General features: G+C 56.5%; 1 protein-coding gene across 1 annotated transcript in view; it reads right to left on the bottom strand.

The window, feature by feature from the left end:
* SARDH (sarcosine dehydrogenase) overlaps positions 1–17,749 on the bottom strand; it is a 64,068-nt gene that overhangs the window by 15,123 nt on the left and 31,196 nt on the right. The window contains exons 15-18 of the mRNA XM_032634003.1: positions 14,638–14,776; positions 13,030–13,143; positions 8,466–8,613; positions 4,845–4,938 (exon numbers count right to left, since the gene is read on the bottom strand). Coding sequence (XP_032489894.1) covers positions 4,845–4,938; positions 8,466–8,613; positions 13,030–13,143; positions 14,638–14,776 — 495 coding nt within the window. The remainder of the gene's footprint in view (positions 1–4,844; positions 4,939–8,465; positions 8,614–13,029; positions 13,144–14,637; positions 14,777–17,749) is intronic.

Raw genomic sequence — 17,749 nt, forward strand, 5'->3', positions numbered from 1 at the left:
GCCGCACGATCCGAACACCCTTGCAGAGAAAGGACGGGGTCCCGCCCTGGAGGAGCGTCCAGAATCTCTGAACTCCTGGGAGTCCCTCCAAGCCACCCAACCTCATTCCAGCCACACCTTGTCCTTATACTTTCATGGCAAGAAGCTGTCACTGCCCCCCACGGGACACCCCTGAATAGCGGCCTTGGCCACCATGTCTCTCAGCTACACACCACCCCCGGCTCTCTAGGACAGAGGTGAATTTGCACAAGTTGTGCAAAGCGACTTTTTAGGCGACGGCTAAAACCCAGTTGGCAAACACAGGCTCTGTGAAGGTATGGGCATCCCGCCTCTGTCCGTACAACGCGTGGGGGTGGGAGAATGTTCCATCCCAGACTAATTGAATCTGAATGGTGCCACAGCAAGGACACACACGGTCAGGAAAAGAAATTCAATTTCCTTTTGACCTGCGATTAATTTTCAGGAAAAAATCGCTGTATCACCTTGTCTAAAGATGAGCTTCTAGCCCAGCACCTTATGCTTTCAGAAGGGGTCCCCGTCCTTGGTTGAGTCAGGGAGACACCGAGCCTCCCCTGGGAACCAGGCCAGGAGCAGGCTTTCACTGGGAACCTCGCTGGCCTTGAGGACATCCGGTCAGCTGGCTGCCAAGTGGACAACTCCCGCCCTCTGTTCTTCCTCTAGGAATGCAAGGATCTTGCAAGCCTGGGGCTGGTCCAGGCATCGCAGAATTCTTGCAAAACAACAGCACTGCTCGGCTGGAGGCACTGCTCAGCCACGGCCGCCCACTCATGCGTTAGCCGTGAGCGTGGGTCACTGTGGGCGGCGGCGGGGTCCTGCTCACCCACCCTCGGGCAGGATCTGTGGTTCTGGGCTCTGACCATCATCACTCCGCGTATCCCTTGTGACCCGGAGGCCTTCCCGATGACTCAGACACACATATTCCTCTCCTGCATCTGGTTGGCTGGCATCCAGTTATCTCCCATAAAGACTTGGCCCCGAGCTCTGGGCCCAGCATCGCAGCATTGATGGAACTGGTGTCAACACGTGATCATATTATTTAGGAGAATATGAAATTCCCCCTGGATCCAGAGAGCATGCAGGATATCTGGACAGACTTACAGGACGGGCCAGAAAAGATTTTGGTCATTGTCTAAACTTTGTGCTACAGATGGGGAAACTGAGACCCAGAGAGGTGGTCCCACAGAGGCCGGGGCAGGACCAGAAGCCAGGCCTGCTGGCCCCCAGCTCTGCTGGGCGCTGAGGTGATGGCGCTCCCAGACCCCCGGATCCCGGGCTGACCCGGTTCCCGCCTCCCCGCCTGCCTGTGAGGCCACGTCGGGTGGGGGCCAGGGCGGTGGCCAGCGCAGGTCCCATGGCCCAAGTCCTGCTGTCAGCTGACTTCCCCATCCCTCTCGCCGGCCAGTGGATGGGAAGGCCTTTGTGCCCCTGGCCTGGACCGTCTGGGAACTTGTGGCTTGGGTCACCGTGAGGTCAGCAAAAACGGTAACACTGACACGAAGGAGCCACAGCCTAGCCTTTGGGGCCCTCAGGAGAAGGCGCGGTCGCCAAGGCAGGACTGGATTCCCCCCGCGAACGTCTTTCTGGGACCCTTTTCACCCCCACGTCAGCTGCTGAGCAGTGGTGGCTCCTCTCACCACCCAGGCCCTCGCTCCAACGCAGGCTGGGCTAGGGCTGCAGCGTCCTTCCCGTCCCCCAACCTCAACTAGGCTGTGAGCCTGCGGAGGGCCAGGCCCGTGTCTTCCAGCCCAGGGCCCTGACCTGGCAGGCTCCTAGCCAACACGTCCAGAATTAATTCTAGGGAGAGCGTTGGGGAGCTTGGCACTGGGATAGAACCTTCAGTTTAGAAGGGATGCTAGAACTCAGCTGGGCGTCCAGATTGGCCGTGTATGAGCCGATGGGCCAAATGCCTCAGGTAGCGACTGGCCTTGGAAAGCTCTGTGCTTCTCCCTGCCCCTGCCCCAAAGGCCTAGGGGACAGAAAATACCAAATGACTGGTGAACGGCCCGGAAGGCTGGGACCATGTCCCTGGGACGCCTCTGTCTCTGGGTTCTGGTTCTGAGGAACGTGTGTCATAGGTCAATAATCAGAGTCATAAAAGGCCCACCAGGGGCAAGGCAAGCCCATCACGGGGTTATTCCAAGGAGAAAAAGCAGCCCAACCACATGTCCTGCTCAGCGGAGAGGACGACCCGACGTTCAGAGTGGTTCTCAGGCAGTATTTCAAGGAACAGGAAAACTATCACAGCAACTTAGTAAGAGAACAAAGCCGAACGTGCAAACTATGTACATGGGACGATCTTGCTTCTGTTTTAAAATTTACAGGCAGAGATTAGGGAGAGAAGATGGAAGGAAGTACACTGTCAACCTTGGCTTTCTCTCTGGTGGAATTAGAGGGGTTTTTGTTTGCTCTTATCTTACTAATATTCCCTATTTATAGTGAAACACCCCATCAACTCTTCAGCCAGACTCTGTGGCAGGTGAGAGAGGGAGGTCTCAGAGAGGTCAAGGGTCACGCCCAAAGGGGTCATGTCAGCGGTGAGGTCGGCACCCAGGCCCTGCACACTGTGTACTGTGGTTGGAAACAGAGAAACGAGCGGTAAGGCGCTTTTGACTAAACCAGTAAAGCCGGTTCCAGAGGAGGCGGTGGAGAGAAGCAGCCTGTGCATGTCCTGCACCCCATGTATCCCACCCCGTGGCCCCCGACCTGTGCCTGTTACCCCACGCAGGAGTTCATCCTAGAGTCTGACCTCTGCTTCCACCGGCCAGAGCCCCGGCCCAGCCCGGCTCCTGGAGGCCAAGGTGCAGCCAGACGGCCGTGGGCCAGGCCTGGGGCGGCAGCCAGGGCCGGGAAGGGCCAGCCCCCATTGCAGCCCATTGTCCAAGACTAAGGCCCAGGTGCGTCGCTGGAGCGACCCTTGGCTGGCAGGGGAAGCGCTCCCACCTGGTCTTCTCCCACACAAACCCCGGAACCACACACAGGCTGAGCCAACGCCAAGCTCCCAGCTCCCCCTCCCACTTCACAAGTCAGAACGCCGCCGCAGACAGGGCTGGGCGCTGCACGGACCCCACGGGGGCCGGGAGGGCCAGAGCTGCAGTTGGGGCAGGCCAGACGCCACTGTGGCCTGGGGTGGAGCTGTGCCATTCTCTCAAAACGCACGCCCTCTCTGGTCCCGGCAGGCAGCTTTGTACCAAGCAGGCAGGAAGCAAGCTAGACAGAGACATCCCCAGTTTCCTGCCCCCCAGCACAGCCTCCAGAGAGGGAAGGCAGAGCAGAGCCGGGCCAGCGCTCCTCGGCTCTGCAGAGCTGCTTTTATCTAGTTTCTCCTGGCAGCCTCCTTTCTGATGTCATTGAAACATTGTTTACTTGCTAACGGGACCCAGATTCCTCCGACCTCCAGCCCCTCTGCAGGCCAGGATCACAAACATCCCTTAGCACTTTCCCCCCCAAACCCCCCAGATGAACATGAAGGAAGTAGAAGAGGGGGAAGTGCCCCCGAATCCGGCTGTCTGTCCACCCACCCCCTCCTTAAGGCCACCTCCGTGTTACTGACATATTCATGTGCTTTTTATGTTTCATTAGCTGGAGGCGGGCCTGGGCAGTCCATCCAACTTCTCTGAGCTCAATTCAGGGAAACAATCGTCCTGGGGGTAACATTTCCTACATCGGGAGCTGCTGTAAGACCTCGTTCAACGCACCTGGCTGTGACTGCACACCTGCTAACGGGGCAATCACAGAGCAGCACCTCCTCCCCTGCCCCACCCCCTCTTCCCCTGCCATGGCAGTTCTGCCTCTGGGGTCGCGTGGCCACGTCTGGACACATTTTTGATTGTCACATCTGGGGGTGCTCCTGGCATCAAGTGGGTGAAGGCCAGGGACGCTGCTCCACACACTGCAATGCCCGGGATGCGCCCCCTGCCCCGCCAGAATATCTGTTCCAAAACGTCATCGACAGTGCTGAGGCTGAGAAGCCCATGCTAGAACCTTCCACGCTGTCATGAGTATTAAGTACTCGTGAGTCACGTGCTTTGTGCCTGGCGCCTCGCGAGCCCTCGGCTGACAGCGGCTGAGGTCACCTTGATCGCCTTCTCCTCACCTCGCCCTCGGGAAGTCAGGGTGGAGAACACGACGCTCATTTTCCAAAAAGGACACCACGGCCCAGGAGTAGGGCCTGACCAGAGCTGGACCCGGGACCCCGGCCCCAGGGTCTCTGAGGACATTGAGTCCGCCACGGCCCTGATGCTGTCCACGGTCTCAGAAGCTTCCGGTCCTGGGACCCGGCCTTCCGGAGCTGGGGGACGGGCAGGGGCTGCTCCCCGGGACCTGGCGGTGCACCCCGAGCAGCCCCTCCCCTCTCCCGCAATGCGGGGGGCTGGGAAGGGGAAACACTCCAGAGGACAGGCCGCCTCCTCAGGACACGCAGACCTCCGGAGCAGCGTAATTGCTTGGCTGTCCCCCGCGCTGTCATCTCCAGGGAGGCGCAGGAAATGCCCTGATCTGGGAGGGCGTGCCCTTGCCTCTGAGGAGGGGACACTGGGGGCGGCTTCGCAGGTGGCAATTCCCTGGCAGAAACTTGGGACTGCGCCCCTCAGCGTGCGCCAGACACTGGGTGGGGCACAGGTGATACCTGACTTTGACCCCCGTCCCTCGTTTGAGGCCCTAACAGCCTGTGGGCAGGACATGTGGTCTCCACTTCACAGTAGGGAACCAGGATCCAGGGAGGTCCACAGACGTGCCCAAGGGCACACGACGCCCAAGCCCCGGGTTTGTTCCCTTGCAGCTGCTGCCCCCTATAGCCTAGGGGACAGCGGCCAGGTGGTACCTACCAGGTGCCCGGCGGCTCTCACCAGCTTGTGAGTGAACAGCGGGAAGGCCTCATTGCTCAGGTCTGCATCAAGCACTTCCTGGAGAATGGCCCGGCTGTGAGAGAGAGCAAGGTTGGTCAGTCAGTCGGTCAACAAACACCTGCCCAGCCCTCCTGGGTGCGTGGCCCGGGCTGGAGACGCACTGGGGACACAGCAGTGAGGAGGACGGGGCCCTGTCCTCACGGGGTAGACCACCAACGAACATGCTATTAATAAAACACACCAAGAGGGAGACGCACCCCAAATCCAGTCAGATAAGAAAGGCACCTTCATCAGAGCAGTGACAGGAACAACCAAGCCCTGGGCAGAGACAGGACTCAGAGATGGGCGCTCACAAGCTCTCCTTTCTCAGATGGGGGAACCAAGGCCTGGGGCAGTTATCTAGCCAGCTTATGCCCTTCATGCCACAGGCCCCCGAGGGCATGGCCCGCCCTCCTCAGCTCCCCTGCCCTGCCGGCCCGGCAGTCTGGCTCTCATGCTGGATGGGTTACCTGAGACCTCTTGGTGTCTGTGGAAACCTTCAGTTCCTGGGCACTGTGCCCCTTGCCTCCCTCCAGGACTTAGTTGACTCTTGCTCCCCTGCATGTTTCCACCGGGTGCCCCGGCCCCAGTTTAAATTTTTGTTATCCTTTAGGTTTGGTGCATCCGTCACCTCCTACAAGAAGGCCTCCCTGATTCCCTGAGTCTGGGTCAGGTTCCCGCCCCCACCCCCCACCCCACACTGCCCCCGGTCTGAGCTCACAGCCCTGATATGTCTCCTGCCAGGGTACCTCTCACACTGGTTGTATTGATACTTGCCCCCACTGAACCAGGAGCTCTGTGCCAACAGGGTCCCTATGCCTGGCACAGAGAGGACAACTGGTAAATAGGGCTGATTGAAAATGGGCTGGCTTTGCACTGCAGGGCCAGCTCCCCATTGGCAGGAGACAGCCCCACCATTTCTGCCTCGCAGGGGTCCCAGCCAGTGCCCAGAAACGCTTCTGAGGCTAATCCCTAGCCCCACGGTGCCGGGAGCTGCCCGCCCACGCCTGCCCGAGGTGCCCAGCGTGCTGCAGTGTGTCACGATCCTTATGTAACACCCCGGCACCCACGTGGTGCCAGCCCCTGGAGAACCCACACCCAGTCCTTAAGAAGCCCATCCTCTCCGCGGCCCTGGGCGGATGGGGCCAGGGCTGCTCCCTGGTCTTCCCAGCAGGGGAAGGAGGAAGGAGGCTGGAGCTGCCACCTGGGGCCAGCGTGGCCTTAGCAGTGCCAGGGGTACCCCAGCTCGGGCACCAAGCTGGGCAGGCAGGTCTGCCAAGCACGGGTCGGGGTGCAGGAGGCTGTCCCTCTGCCAAGAGGCAGCGGGTAGCACCAGAGGGCACCGGCTCCGGTCAGAGACCAGGTTCAGGTCCTGCTTCCTTCACTCACTCCCACCCCAGCCTCGCCTCGGTCCCCTCGTCCGCTCCAGGAGGGCAGCGATGCCACCTCACGGGGCCCTTGTGAGGGGGCAGCCACCAGAAAGCACACGCCAAGCGTCGTGGCACTAACATCTACAATGGCAATCACTGTCCCCCACCGCGTCTCCCCTAGTCACGTGTGGCCTCTTGAGCTTCAGTTAATTAAGGTAAAACATTCTGTCTCACTGCCACATTTCAAGGCCTCAGTGGCCACATACAGCTTAGTGGCTACTGTACTGGACCACCAATTATGGAATGTTTCCAGAAAGTTCTATCGGTCAGCAGGTCATACAGCCTCTCCCATGGTCCGGGTGCCGCGCCGAACGCTTTCCACCTAACAGCTCAGAAAGTTTAGCCCTTGTCAGCGGTGCTGGTAACATTATTATTCATACAAGAAACTTTGGGTTATTTCTGAAAGAGCGAGGACAATTCGGGGGAGAAAGCTAAGAAGTTACCAGGAGGAGGAGAGCTTGTCTTCCTGCCCTGGCAGCCGTCACTTGGCACCCTCCTTGAGCAGCTTCTAATGAGGCTGGAAGAGGCTGGCCTGTCCTCCCGGGGCCACACCTTGATCTGTCTGTCTGGTACCCCCTCCCTCCCCTGCCCGCTCACCCCCACCACCAAACCAAAAATGGCCCACTCCCTGGCCAAGGTGGCAGTGGCAATGAAGCTGAGGCTTCCGAGGATGGCCTCGAGCTCAGAAGGCCAGGACGCCCACCCCATTCAGCCCAGAGATGCGGAGGTCAGTGTGTGGGGAGAGGAACCCCACACACTGGACCCACTGACCACCTGGACACGGCTCATCACTCTCTGCTCAGAATCCCCGCTTCACCTGGCCCCTGAGGCTCCTCACACCTGCCGGCCTCCTACTCCCTGGCCCAGAATCAGAGACCCCATTAAAGCCCTTCTTCTGCTCAGTTCCCTCTCCTGGAGGAGTAGCCCCTGCACCTGTAGGCTCTCACCTCCATCGCCCTCTGAGCATGTCTCCTACGGCCCTGGCCTCACCGCTTTTCCTCCTGCCACAGGGCCTTTGCACCTGCCGCCTCCTCTGCCTGAAACACTGTCCCTTCGGAGAGCTCCAAGCCTTGACCCCTCACGTCCCGCAGTGTCCCCCCCAAGGGCCCCCTAATAAATATTGGTTTTCATGAGAAGCCTGAAGTCCAGCACTTGATGGTTAAGGTACACAACCAGCCGTGATTCAGAGAGCACATACCATGTGTGTGCCGCGTGCCTCTGTGCGAGGCGATGCACACGCAGAGCCAGCTACAACTCTGGCCGGGAGGGGAGGTCCGCCAGTCCAGGACCCAGCTGGGGTGCCGCAGGCTTGGTCAGCTCCAAAGAACCAGGGAAAATGGACCCTGTGGCGGGGTCTGAGTGCACTGGCTGGGGATCCTGGCCTGACCCTGGGCTGACAGAGATGTCCCGTGGACACGGCCGTGCTTCATCTAAGGGTCAGCTTTGGGATAACCTGGCTGGAGAGGCACCGTCCTCTCTTCTTCACCAATAAGAATAAAGATACTTCTAACCACCTCAAAGGGCTGTGATCAGGATTGGAGGAGATGTTGGCACATCCCAGGCCCCTGACTGGTCGATGTTAACACGCTGTGCTTCCCCTCTTATCCCCTATCCCCCAGTCCCCTCTCCGAAGCGCAGCCAGAGGGATCTTTCCAACGTGCACAGCTGCTCGGGTGCCCCTTTGCCTAAGACCGTTGTGTGGCTCACACACAAGCCAGAATCCGAGGGCTTTCCAGGAGCTGATTCCTCACGAACACAGCTCAGTAAACGCTCACAGGATGAATTAAGGAACCCCGGTCCGGCTCTGCCCACCTAGAGATGGCGTACGTGATTCTCAGTCTGTATCGGCTGTCCAGAGACCCCCTCGTGGGCCCTTCCGTGACCACTGAAGCCTCACGCTGATTCACAGTAAGGTTCGGTCTGGGTCTTGTATTCAGGGCTTTTCTGTATTCTAGTGCTTCGAAAAGCGTCTTTCTGGTGTGGCCTCCCTGAGGTCGCTGGCACGCTGAGCTTACTGACCACAATGCCCCATCCTGAAGCAGTAAGTGCTTCTGCCCCCGGCCCCAGATAGAGGGGCGAGGGCCCAGGGCCCAGGCGCACCCCGGTGCCTGGCTCCCCGCCCTCTCCTCACCTGGCTGGGCCCTGGACGCTGATCAGGCCCAGGTCCTCGGAGCTGTCGACAAGCTGGCACCGGAACCCCCAGTCCTGCAGCATCGTGGTGATGTGGGACCAGTTGTGCTGGGCCACAGCCCCGCCCACGGCCAGGTAGTAGCCGTCCCCTGGAGGAGAAGCACAGGACTGTGGGACGGGGGAGGCGGGGCAGAAGGGATGGCCCGAGGCCTCGTGGAGCAAACACTCTTTCCTTGAAATTGAATGACAAAGGCCCAAGTGATGGGGACACTCCCAAGGGACCCTGGGTTCTCACTGCCTGCAGGACGAAATGTGGGGAGGAGGGGCTGGGTGCGGGACCCCCTGAGGGCTGCACGTGTCAAGGGAGCATTTTCTGGGAGAGTCTGAGGCTTTCTCCCACTTCTCAAAGGGTTTGTGATCCAAGAAAGCGTAAGAGCTCCCAGCGCCATCATGCCGTGGGGAGACTGTGAGTCCCACCTCAGCTGCCAGTGCTGGGTGAGCTTGGACAAGTCTCTTTCCTTCTCTGAGCCTCAGCGTCCTGACCAGCTCCCGTTTCTCTTCCTATTCCCATGGCCCCCCGGTCTCTAGGATCCCTGCCGTGGCCTTATGGGGGCTGGCGTTGAGCCGGGGTGTTACAGGCAACACACCGTTGATCCTTCTGAGGAGACGGACACTCGTCACCGCCCTCGGGTTTCAGAAAAGGAGACTGAGGTTCAGAGAGGTCACACGGCTTGAGAAGACTGGCCTCTGTCCAGCTCTGAGTCCACGGCCTGTGGAGCGTCCACTGGGCCATGCTGCCACCCGGGTACTGCTGAGAGGAGGGGAGCTCACCTTGGCCCAGTGTCCCGGGAGAGCCACTGCCCCGGGGGGCTGTGACCTCAGACAGCTGTGTGGCCCCGGACCCCTCATGCAGCCTGCCTGAGCCTCCGAAATGTCATCTGCAATTTGGGGTGAATGCACCTCATCCACAGGGATGCTGTGAGATTCAGCCACTGTGTGTGTGCCCTGGGCGGGCAGGCTCTCACTGACTACTCCCCCCATGACCTGGTGGAGGTGGCAGGCCTGGAAGGGGCTTTGTTCCTCTGCATTTTCTATGTACCCTACTCCCCATCCCATTCCCTCTCTTCCTTCCTTCCTTCCAGCAGGGCTCCCCCCATCTCAGAGTGATGGTACCCAGTCCATCCCTGACTTCCAGCCTCAGTTTCTGCATCTGTACAACGGGAATGAGGCCAGAACACCCCCCCTCCCAAGGCTGCTGGGGTGATTGAAAGAGCTATGGCGGCACCAGGAGCCCAGCTTGGGGCTCAGGAACCAGGAACCGGGATGGTTACGCACTGGGACACTCATCTCCCTCCCCGGGGGTCCGGTCCTGCCCAAGGGCTGCTTCTCTCAGCTTTCAGCGCCATTCACTCTGGGCCCCGCCGGGGGACGGCCTGGCACCAGCCCCCAGCCCACTCTGGGCAGAGCTGGCGTTGTCCGTGGGAGGTGGGCAGCAGCTCTCGGGGAGGCTCCGGAGTCTGGAGAATCCTGCCTAGACGCCCTTCCGCACACTGGCCCCGACTCCCCGAGGCTTCCACAGCAGTGGGACAGCATGTCATTGTGGTCATAGGTGCGGGCACCTACTATAATTGAAAAAGAGACACGCCCCACTTTGCTTCTCCGGCAGGGGAGCGTGAAGCTCGTAGCAGAGCCCAGACGGGGACAGGGGATGGGGTGGGGGGGGCCTGGGGCCTCTGCTCCCTCCCCAGAAGCACTCGCTGGCTGGGCTCTGATGGAAGGTCCTGGAGCTGGGACCGGTCAGGCCACCACACCTGGAAGCGTGAAGCTGGGAACCCTTCGCCCCCTCCAAGCCAGGGTTCCACCAGCAGCAGCCGGGGGGACAGCAGAAGAGCCCCTGGTTTTGCCATCAGCCCCCCACGTGGAGACCCCAGCCAGAGCCCTGGTCGTCCTCCCGCCCCGTCCAGGTGACCTCTGGAACATCCCTGACCTCGTCACCCCACGTTCTGTGTACCCGTCGGCACCCTCAGTCCTGGCTGTCCATCCAGACCCAACTCAAAGGCCAAACAAATGAGCTGATCCCCAAAGGATCCCCTGCTACCTGGGCTGGGGGCTCCTGGGACGCTGGATTGAGAACACCTCTGAGGATCGAGTCTCCAGCGGCATCCTCTACCCCAGCGCCCGGAGCATGCTCTGTGGCCCCCGCGTGGCCCCGCCCGTCTGCGGCCATGCCGAGGCCCCTCCCAGGGGGACTCGAGCGTTAACTGAAGCCACCTGGTTCCAGACAGACGGCAGCTGCTGGGCCTGGCCTCCTCTGGGCAGCTGTCTCTCGTGAAAAACATCGCGAAGTGCCAGGTCCTGAGGCCAGCGGTCAGCCCAGGTCCAGGTCCAGCCCACACAGCGGACATGGCAGGGAGGGCGGTCAGAGGGCAGGCTCCAGGGCTCTGGCTCGGGCCGGGAGCTGTGGACCTTATTTTGTACTTTTCAGAATTGTCCAAATGTTTCCTACAGGTATGTACTCCTTTTGTGATGTAAAATACTGTTCAAAATCACATTGAAGATGGACAGCTGCTTTATACACAACCTTGGTCACACGTGAAACGCACATCCTCTTGTCTTAATGGTGACCTGACCTAACAGGTATAAACACGCGCACTGAATGGACATGCGTGTTCACAGCTGGAACAGGACCGCTTTCTTAAGGCTGAAAATACCAGGTCCGTATGTGGGTTTTCTGTGCTCAGCGGTGAAGCCGGGACCTTTAGCACGCTCCACAGACCACTGTGACTTGCTTGTCATCTGCACACGCCCTGGCAGGTCAAGAACCCACCAAGTGCAAACCTCCCCACCAGGCGGCCGTTTAACTTGAGGCAGACACCCCCAGCGTCCAGGAGAAACATCTCCGGGGTCCATTAACACCTCCCCTTCCCCTCCTCTCAGAGCCTGCTCTTCCCGCCCTGGCAGGCGACTTCTCCTCCAGGGCCAGGAATCCACCAGACTCATCGGGAAGGGCACAAGAAGCTGCCCCCTTGGGCCGTGGCTCAGCTTACAGAGCCCTGGTGACGACTCCCCCCTGTGACAGGGACTAGTTTCCAGGTGGGGAAACAAGCTCAGGGAGGCTGCTCCCCAGCCCTCCTGGCACCCCCAGACTCTCGCTCAACTCCCTGCAGTAGCTCAGGGAGGTGGGTGGTTTGTCTCCACTTCACAGATGGGGAAACTGAGGCTCAGAGAGGCGGGCCCCGAGCCAGGCAGTGGCAGAGCCAGGATTTCAGGAACCTGCACACGCACTGGGGTCCCTCTGTTCTGTCTCCCCAGCTAGACTCGCTGTCTAGGGATGGCAGCTGTGGCTGGACCGGGCCTCCCCTCTCCTGGGGGATGAAGGCCAAAGTTTCCAGCGGCCCTTGTCAAAACGCCCCTCTCCGCCCAGCTCCTCACAGGCACCTCCCGCTTTCTTTCCTCCACACCTTTCTATCAGGTGGCTCCTATCCATCCTTCGAGGCTCAGGCCAGACATCACTTCCTCCAGGAAACCTTCCTCATCCTGGCTCACCTGCTTCCCATGGCCTCCCATAATCCTCGCTCTTTCCCACCCCCTCACAATCCCACCCAGTGTTATATCGGGCTTTTCCTACACCTCCCTCTCCCAGTGCCCAGGCCAGAGCTCGCCCCCGTCCCCCGTGACTGAGTCCCACGCAACTGAATGGCCAGGAGCACTGAGCCAGGCCGGGAGCTGGGGCCGCCAGGTTTCCTGAACGCGCTGACAGTGACCCTTCCCCCAACGGCACAGTGCAGCCGCGCGGAGAGCAGCACAGTTGAATCCTTTCTCCCCTGCAAATCCCAGGGGTGGCAGGGGTGTCCCTTCTTGGAGAGAGGGGATGCTTCCCACGCTCTGTGAAGCTTAACCATCGCTATTCTTCCCTGACAGAGACAGGCTTGCAGCACTAGAGATTCGACTGCTCCCATGTGAACCAAAGGGTGGGTCGGGGAGGTGAACTGATGGGGGCAGATCTGGCTCAGCGTAGTCAGACCTGTGCAAACAAGGGATACGAGTAATGAGCTCCCCATCACAAGAGGCATGCAAGCAGAAGCAGAGGGCCTGCAGAGGGCAGTGTGGGTGTCAGCTTGGGCACAGAGCTGGATATCTTCTTAGGACCTGCCCCAGTCTGAGACGGAGAGTTACATGGGAACGGAGAAAGCCAATTCAGCATAGATGCCGGTGTCAGAAAGGAGCTAACTTCTCCACGAGGGAGGCGTGGCCTTATCCTCGGCTCACTCTCTTCCGGGCAGGTGAGCTGAGCACACGCACGCTGTGGCCACTCCGAAACCCCGCGGGACGGGCAGGTTCAAAGGCATAATCGCTGAGCGCTGGAAGCCCAGCATCGTCGCCTGAACAAAGGCCGCATTCAGCCTGAAGCGAGACCTCTGATCTCCCAGGCCCTGACTGCAGCGGGCACACGCGTGATTCCAGAGCAGCCTCGGCAGCCCTTCCCAGCGCATCCCGCGTCGGCGGCCACCTCACCGAGCGGGGCTGCGTTGAGGGCACTGCTGGATCCTCGAGGCATCGCTTACCTTCAAAGGCAGGGGCCAGCGGGGAGGTCTGGGGGCTGGGAGCAAGGCGGCTGACGGTCAGGTCGCTTTCGGTGCCCCCGCGGTGGTTCAGCATGCAGGTGTACACCGTGGAGCCTGCGGACAGGACGAAGACCCCAGAATGTGGAAGCCATTTCGCGGGGCGGCCCCTCAGCTCAGGGTAACCCTTGGTCGGATACCCTAGGGGGGCAACCTTGAAAGGCCCCTCGTCTCAGTGATGCCACCACGACTGAATGACCCAGAGAGGGATGGGCAGGTCACCCAGCACTGCCATGCCCAGAGGAGGAAGGGTCAGGAGGGAGGCTTCTTTCTTCTAGGAATGCCTCAAATCCCTTCCCTCCCACCCACCCCACCCCCACGCTGGGACGTCTTTAAGTGCAGGATTTATATCTATTCATTGGGCGCTCCTAGCGCCATGCCCTGGCATAGCAGAAGCTCCTTGAATGGCTGATGAATAAATGAGTATGCAAAAGGAAGTTGATGGATGGATGGATGAGAGAATGCGGAGGTGGGGAGAGGGTGGGGGGAAGCACGGATGGAAGGAGGGGACGGGTGGGTGGGTAGAAGGGTGTTGGCACGATGAATGGGACGCGGGGGATTAAGGGGAAGTGAGTAGCAGGTACATGTGAGGGGGTGGGCAGGTGGGTTGGCTGGATAAATGGTGTAATGGGTTGAACTGTGTCCCCCAGAATGGTATGTTGAAGTCCTAACCCCCAGTCCCTGTGAATGGACCTATTTGGAAATAGGGTCTTTGCAGATGGGATCATGCTAGGGGATCAGAGGTCATCAGAGTGGGGCCCTAATCCAACATGACTGGTGCCCTTAAAAGAAGAAAACGCAGGGAGAAGGCCGTGTGACTCAGAGGCAGAGATTGGAGCAACGTGGTTGAAAGCCACGGATGGTGGCCACGGCCAGAAGCCAGGAGGGGCAAGGAGGGATTCTACGTTCTCGGGATCACGGCCCTGAGTTTGAACTTCCAGCCCCAGGCTTGTAAGACAACACATTTAGGATGTTTAAAGCCACTCAATTTGTGGTACTTTGTTACAGCAGCTCTAGGAAACTAATAGCAATGGGGCTGGGTGAGTTTGGGGTTGGGTGGATGGGGATGTGTGATAAAAAAGGACAGGAATATCCCAATATTGCGTGGGACATACTTACACTAAGAAGTTATTCATCTTTATTTAGAATTCAAATGGAACTGAACACCCTCTGTTTTTGTTTAATTCTAGAAACCCTACTTGGGGAAAGCATTCCTAGTGGGGAAGTGGACAGGTTCCCCAGCCCCAGGAGACTGTTCTGAGGACTTGCTGCCTGGAATCCTGTCTGGAACAAAGTAAAAGCGGGGGCAGGGGCGGGGGAGAGGATGGAGGAGGAGACAGAGGGTAGAGGGAGGGAGGAAGGTGGAGGGGGCCTGGGGCCGGGGCTCGGCCAGGAGGGCAGAGGGGTCTGGACACGGGGACCCAGGGCCAGGCCCCGGGGGCGGAGCCATGAGCCAGATGAGCCCAGAGAGGACAGGGTCAGCTCGCTGTCTCGTCTCAGTGCCCGTGGCTGCACCGAAGTGGGAAAGCGTGGCCCACCTGGGCTCCGTACCTGGGGGCCGGCTGACATCGGCCGAGAAGAGCCAGTCGGCGGCCTTCCTCGCGTCCACGCCCACCAGGTAGAACTTCCCGAAGTAGGACATGTCAAACACAGCAGCGGCCCCTCTGCAGGCCAGACACTCCTTCCTGATCTGAAAAGTTCCAGAGGTGGGGTGCTGTGTGGGCTCTGGGACCTGACTCCTCCCCCAGACCCTGGGGCACTGGGCCCTTGGCTGCTGTCCTGCTCCGAGAGCCCCTCCTGCCTTCCCCGCCTCCAGCTAGGAACACACGGTGACCATCCTTTTCAAGCACGGGAGACACTCTCCAGGGTAGACCAGAAGCCATAAAACAAGACGATAAATTCAAACGGGTTAAAATCATACAAAATATGTTCTTTGACCACAGTGGAATCAAATTAGAAATCAGTAGTGGAAGAAAATTGGGAAATTCACAAATAAGTGAAGTTAGACAATGCAGTCCTAGATAACCAACAGATCAAAGAGAAAGGGAATTAGAAAACACTTGGAGATGAATGAACATGAAAATACAACTTATGCAGACTGATGGGATGAAGCTAGTGCCGTGCTCACGGAAGTTTTACACCTGCAAGTGCTCTCCAGTCAGTAACCTAACTTCTCCACTTTGAGAAACTAGAAAAGGAGAGCAAATTAAGCCCAAAGTAGGTAGAAGGCAAGGCAGGCAGAAGGAAAGACATACTAAAGATTAGAAAGGAAATAATGAAATCTTGAAAAATAGAGAAAATCAGCAAAATTGAAAATTGTTTCTTTGAAAAGATCAAAAAAATTGGCAAATCACTAGCTAGACTGACCAAGAAAAAACGGCGAAGACTCGAAGTACTGAAATCAGGAATGAAAGAGGGGTATCACTAACCAATCTATAGCAAAGGATTTTAAGGAATACTGTCAACAGCTGTCCACCAACAAAATTAGACATGAAATGAAATTCCTAGAAAGACACAAATTACTGAAGCCGACTGAAGGGGAATAGTCTGGATCCATCTATAATAAAAAAGAGACTTAATTAGTCATTTAAAACTCCCCACAAAGAAAAGCCCAGGTCCAGATGGCTTCACTAGTGTATTTTACCAAACATTCAAAAAAGAATTAATACCAATTCTTCACAAACTCTTCCCAAGAGGCCGGCATTACCCCTGATGCCAAAACCAAAGACCTCATAAGAAAACTACAGACCAAAATCCTTCATGAATACAGACACCAAAACCTCAACAAAATACTAGCAAGCTAAATCCAACAACATATAAAAGGATTACACACCACGATCAAGTGGGATTATCCCAGGAATGGGAGGCTGGTTTACCACCCCAAAATCAATCGACGTAATGTACCATCTTCACGGGATAAAGAACAAAATCCAAATGATCATCTCAATAGATGCAGAAAAAGTATCTGACAAAATCCAACACTTGTTCATGATAAAAACTCCAAGTAAACTAGGGCTAAAAGGGAAATTCCTCAACCTGATAAAGGACATGAACAAAATCCCACAGCTGACATCCTTAATGGTGAGGGACTAAATGTCCCACGCTAAGATCAGAACAAGACAGGACTGTCCACTCTGCTACTTCTACTCAACATTGTACTGGAGGTCCCAGCCAGAGCAATTAGGCAAGAAAAATAAAAGGCATCCAGACTGGAAAAGGGGAAGTAAACCATCTCTATTTGCAGATGATGTGATCTTACATACAGAAAATCCTAAGGAAACCCACTGAAAAACTATTACAACTAATAAAATAGTTCAAGAAGGTTGCAGGATATAGGGTCAGTATACAACAAAACAAAAAATTTTTGTATTTCTATACGCTTGCCATGGACAATCAATGAAATTAAGAAAATAATTCTAGTTACATCATCAAAAAGAATTTTTAAATGCTTAACATAAATTTTAACAAAAGAAAGCGCAAACTTGTACTTAAAAACTAGAAAATATCTTTGAAAGAAATTAAAGACCTAAATAAATGGAAAGACCTCTCATGTTTACGAAATGAAGACTCCTATTGCTAAGATGACTGTACCCCCCAAATCAATCTACCGATTAGACAGAGTCTACCGAAATCTCGGCTGGCTTCTTGGCGGAAGCTGACAAACTGATTCTAACATTCATACAGAAATGCAAGGGCACCCAGAATATTCAAAACAATCTTGAAAAGGAGAACAAAGCTAGAGGATTCACACTTCCTGATTTCAAAACTTACTACAAAGCTGATGTACTCAAGACAGCGTGGTATAGCATAAGGATAGAAATACAGATCAATGGAATAGAACTGAGAGTCCAGAAATAAACCCTGACGTTTATGGTCAGTTGATTTTTCACAAGGATGCCAAGGCAATTCGATCGGGAAAAGAATAATCTTCAACAAATGGTGCTGGGACACCCGAAGAGCCTCCTGCAAAAGCACGAAGTTGGACCCCTTCCTCACGCCACACACAAAGCTTCATCAGAATGAACCACAGACCTAAGTACGAGACCAAAAACTATACTATTCTGAGAAGAAAACAGAAGAGTAACTCGTTGTGACCTGGGTTAGGAAACGCCTTCTTAAATATGACACTAAGAACGCAAGGGACAAAAGAAAAAACTACATAAGCTGTATTTCCATCAAATAAGAACTTTCGTGCTGCCAGCGATATCATTAAAAAAGTGAAAAGACAACCCACGGAAGGGGAGAAAATGTTTACAAATCATAAATCTGAGAAGGGACTTGTAGCCAGAATGTACGGAGAATTCTTATAACTCAATAAAAACACAAATAGCTCAATTTAAAACCGAGCAAAAGTATCTGGATAGACATTTCTCCAAAGAAGATATACAAATGGCTAAATCTGCACATGAAAAGATGTTCAGCGCCAGTAGTCATTAGGGAAATGCAACTCAGATCTTTGAGATACCACTTCACACCCACCCGGATGGCTAGCGTCAAAAAGAGAACTACACGTGCTCACGAGGATGGAGAAACGAGAACCTCGTCCGCCGCGGGCGGAGGTGTGAAATGGTGCGGCACTTTGGAAAGGCTTCGCAGATCTTCAAAACATGAAACGTGGAGCTACCACATGGCCCGGCAATCCCACTCCTAGATATTTACCCGT

The sequence above is a fragment of the Phocoena sinus genome, chromosome 6 (assembly GCF_008692025.1).
Source record: "Phocoena sinus isolate mPhoSin1 chromosome 6, mPhoSin1.pri, whole genome shotgun sequence".
In the NCBI taxonomy this organism is placed as follows: Eukaryota; Metazoa; Chordata; class Mammalia; order Artiodactyla; family Phocoenidae; genus Phocoena; species Phocoena sinus.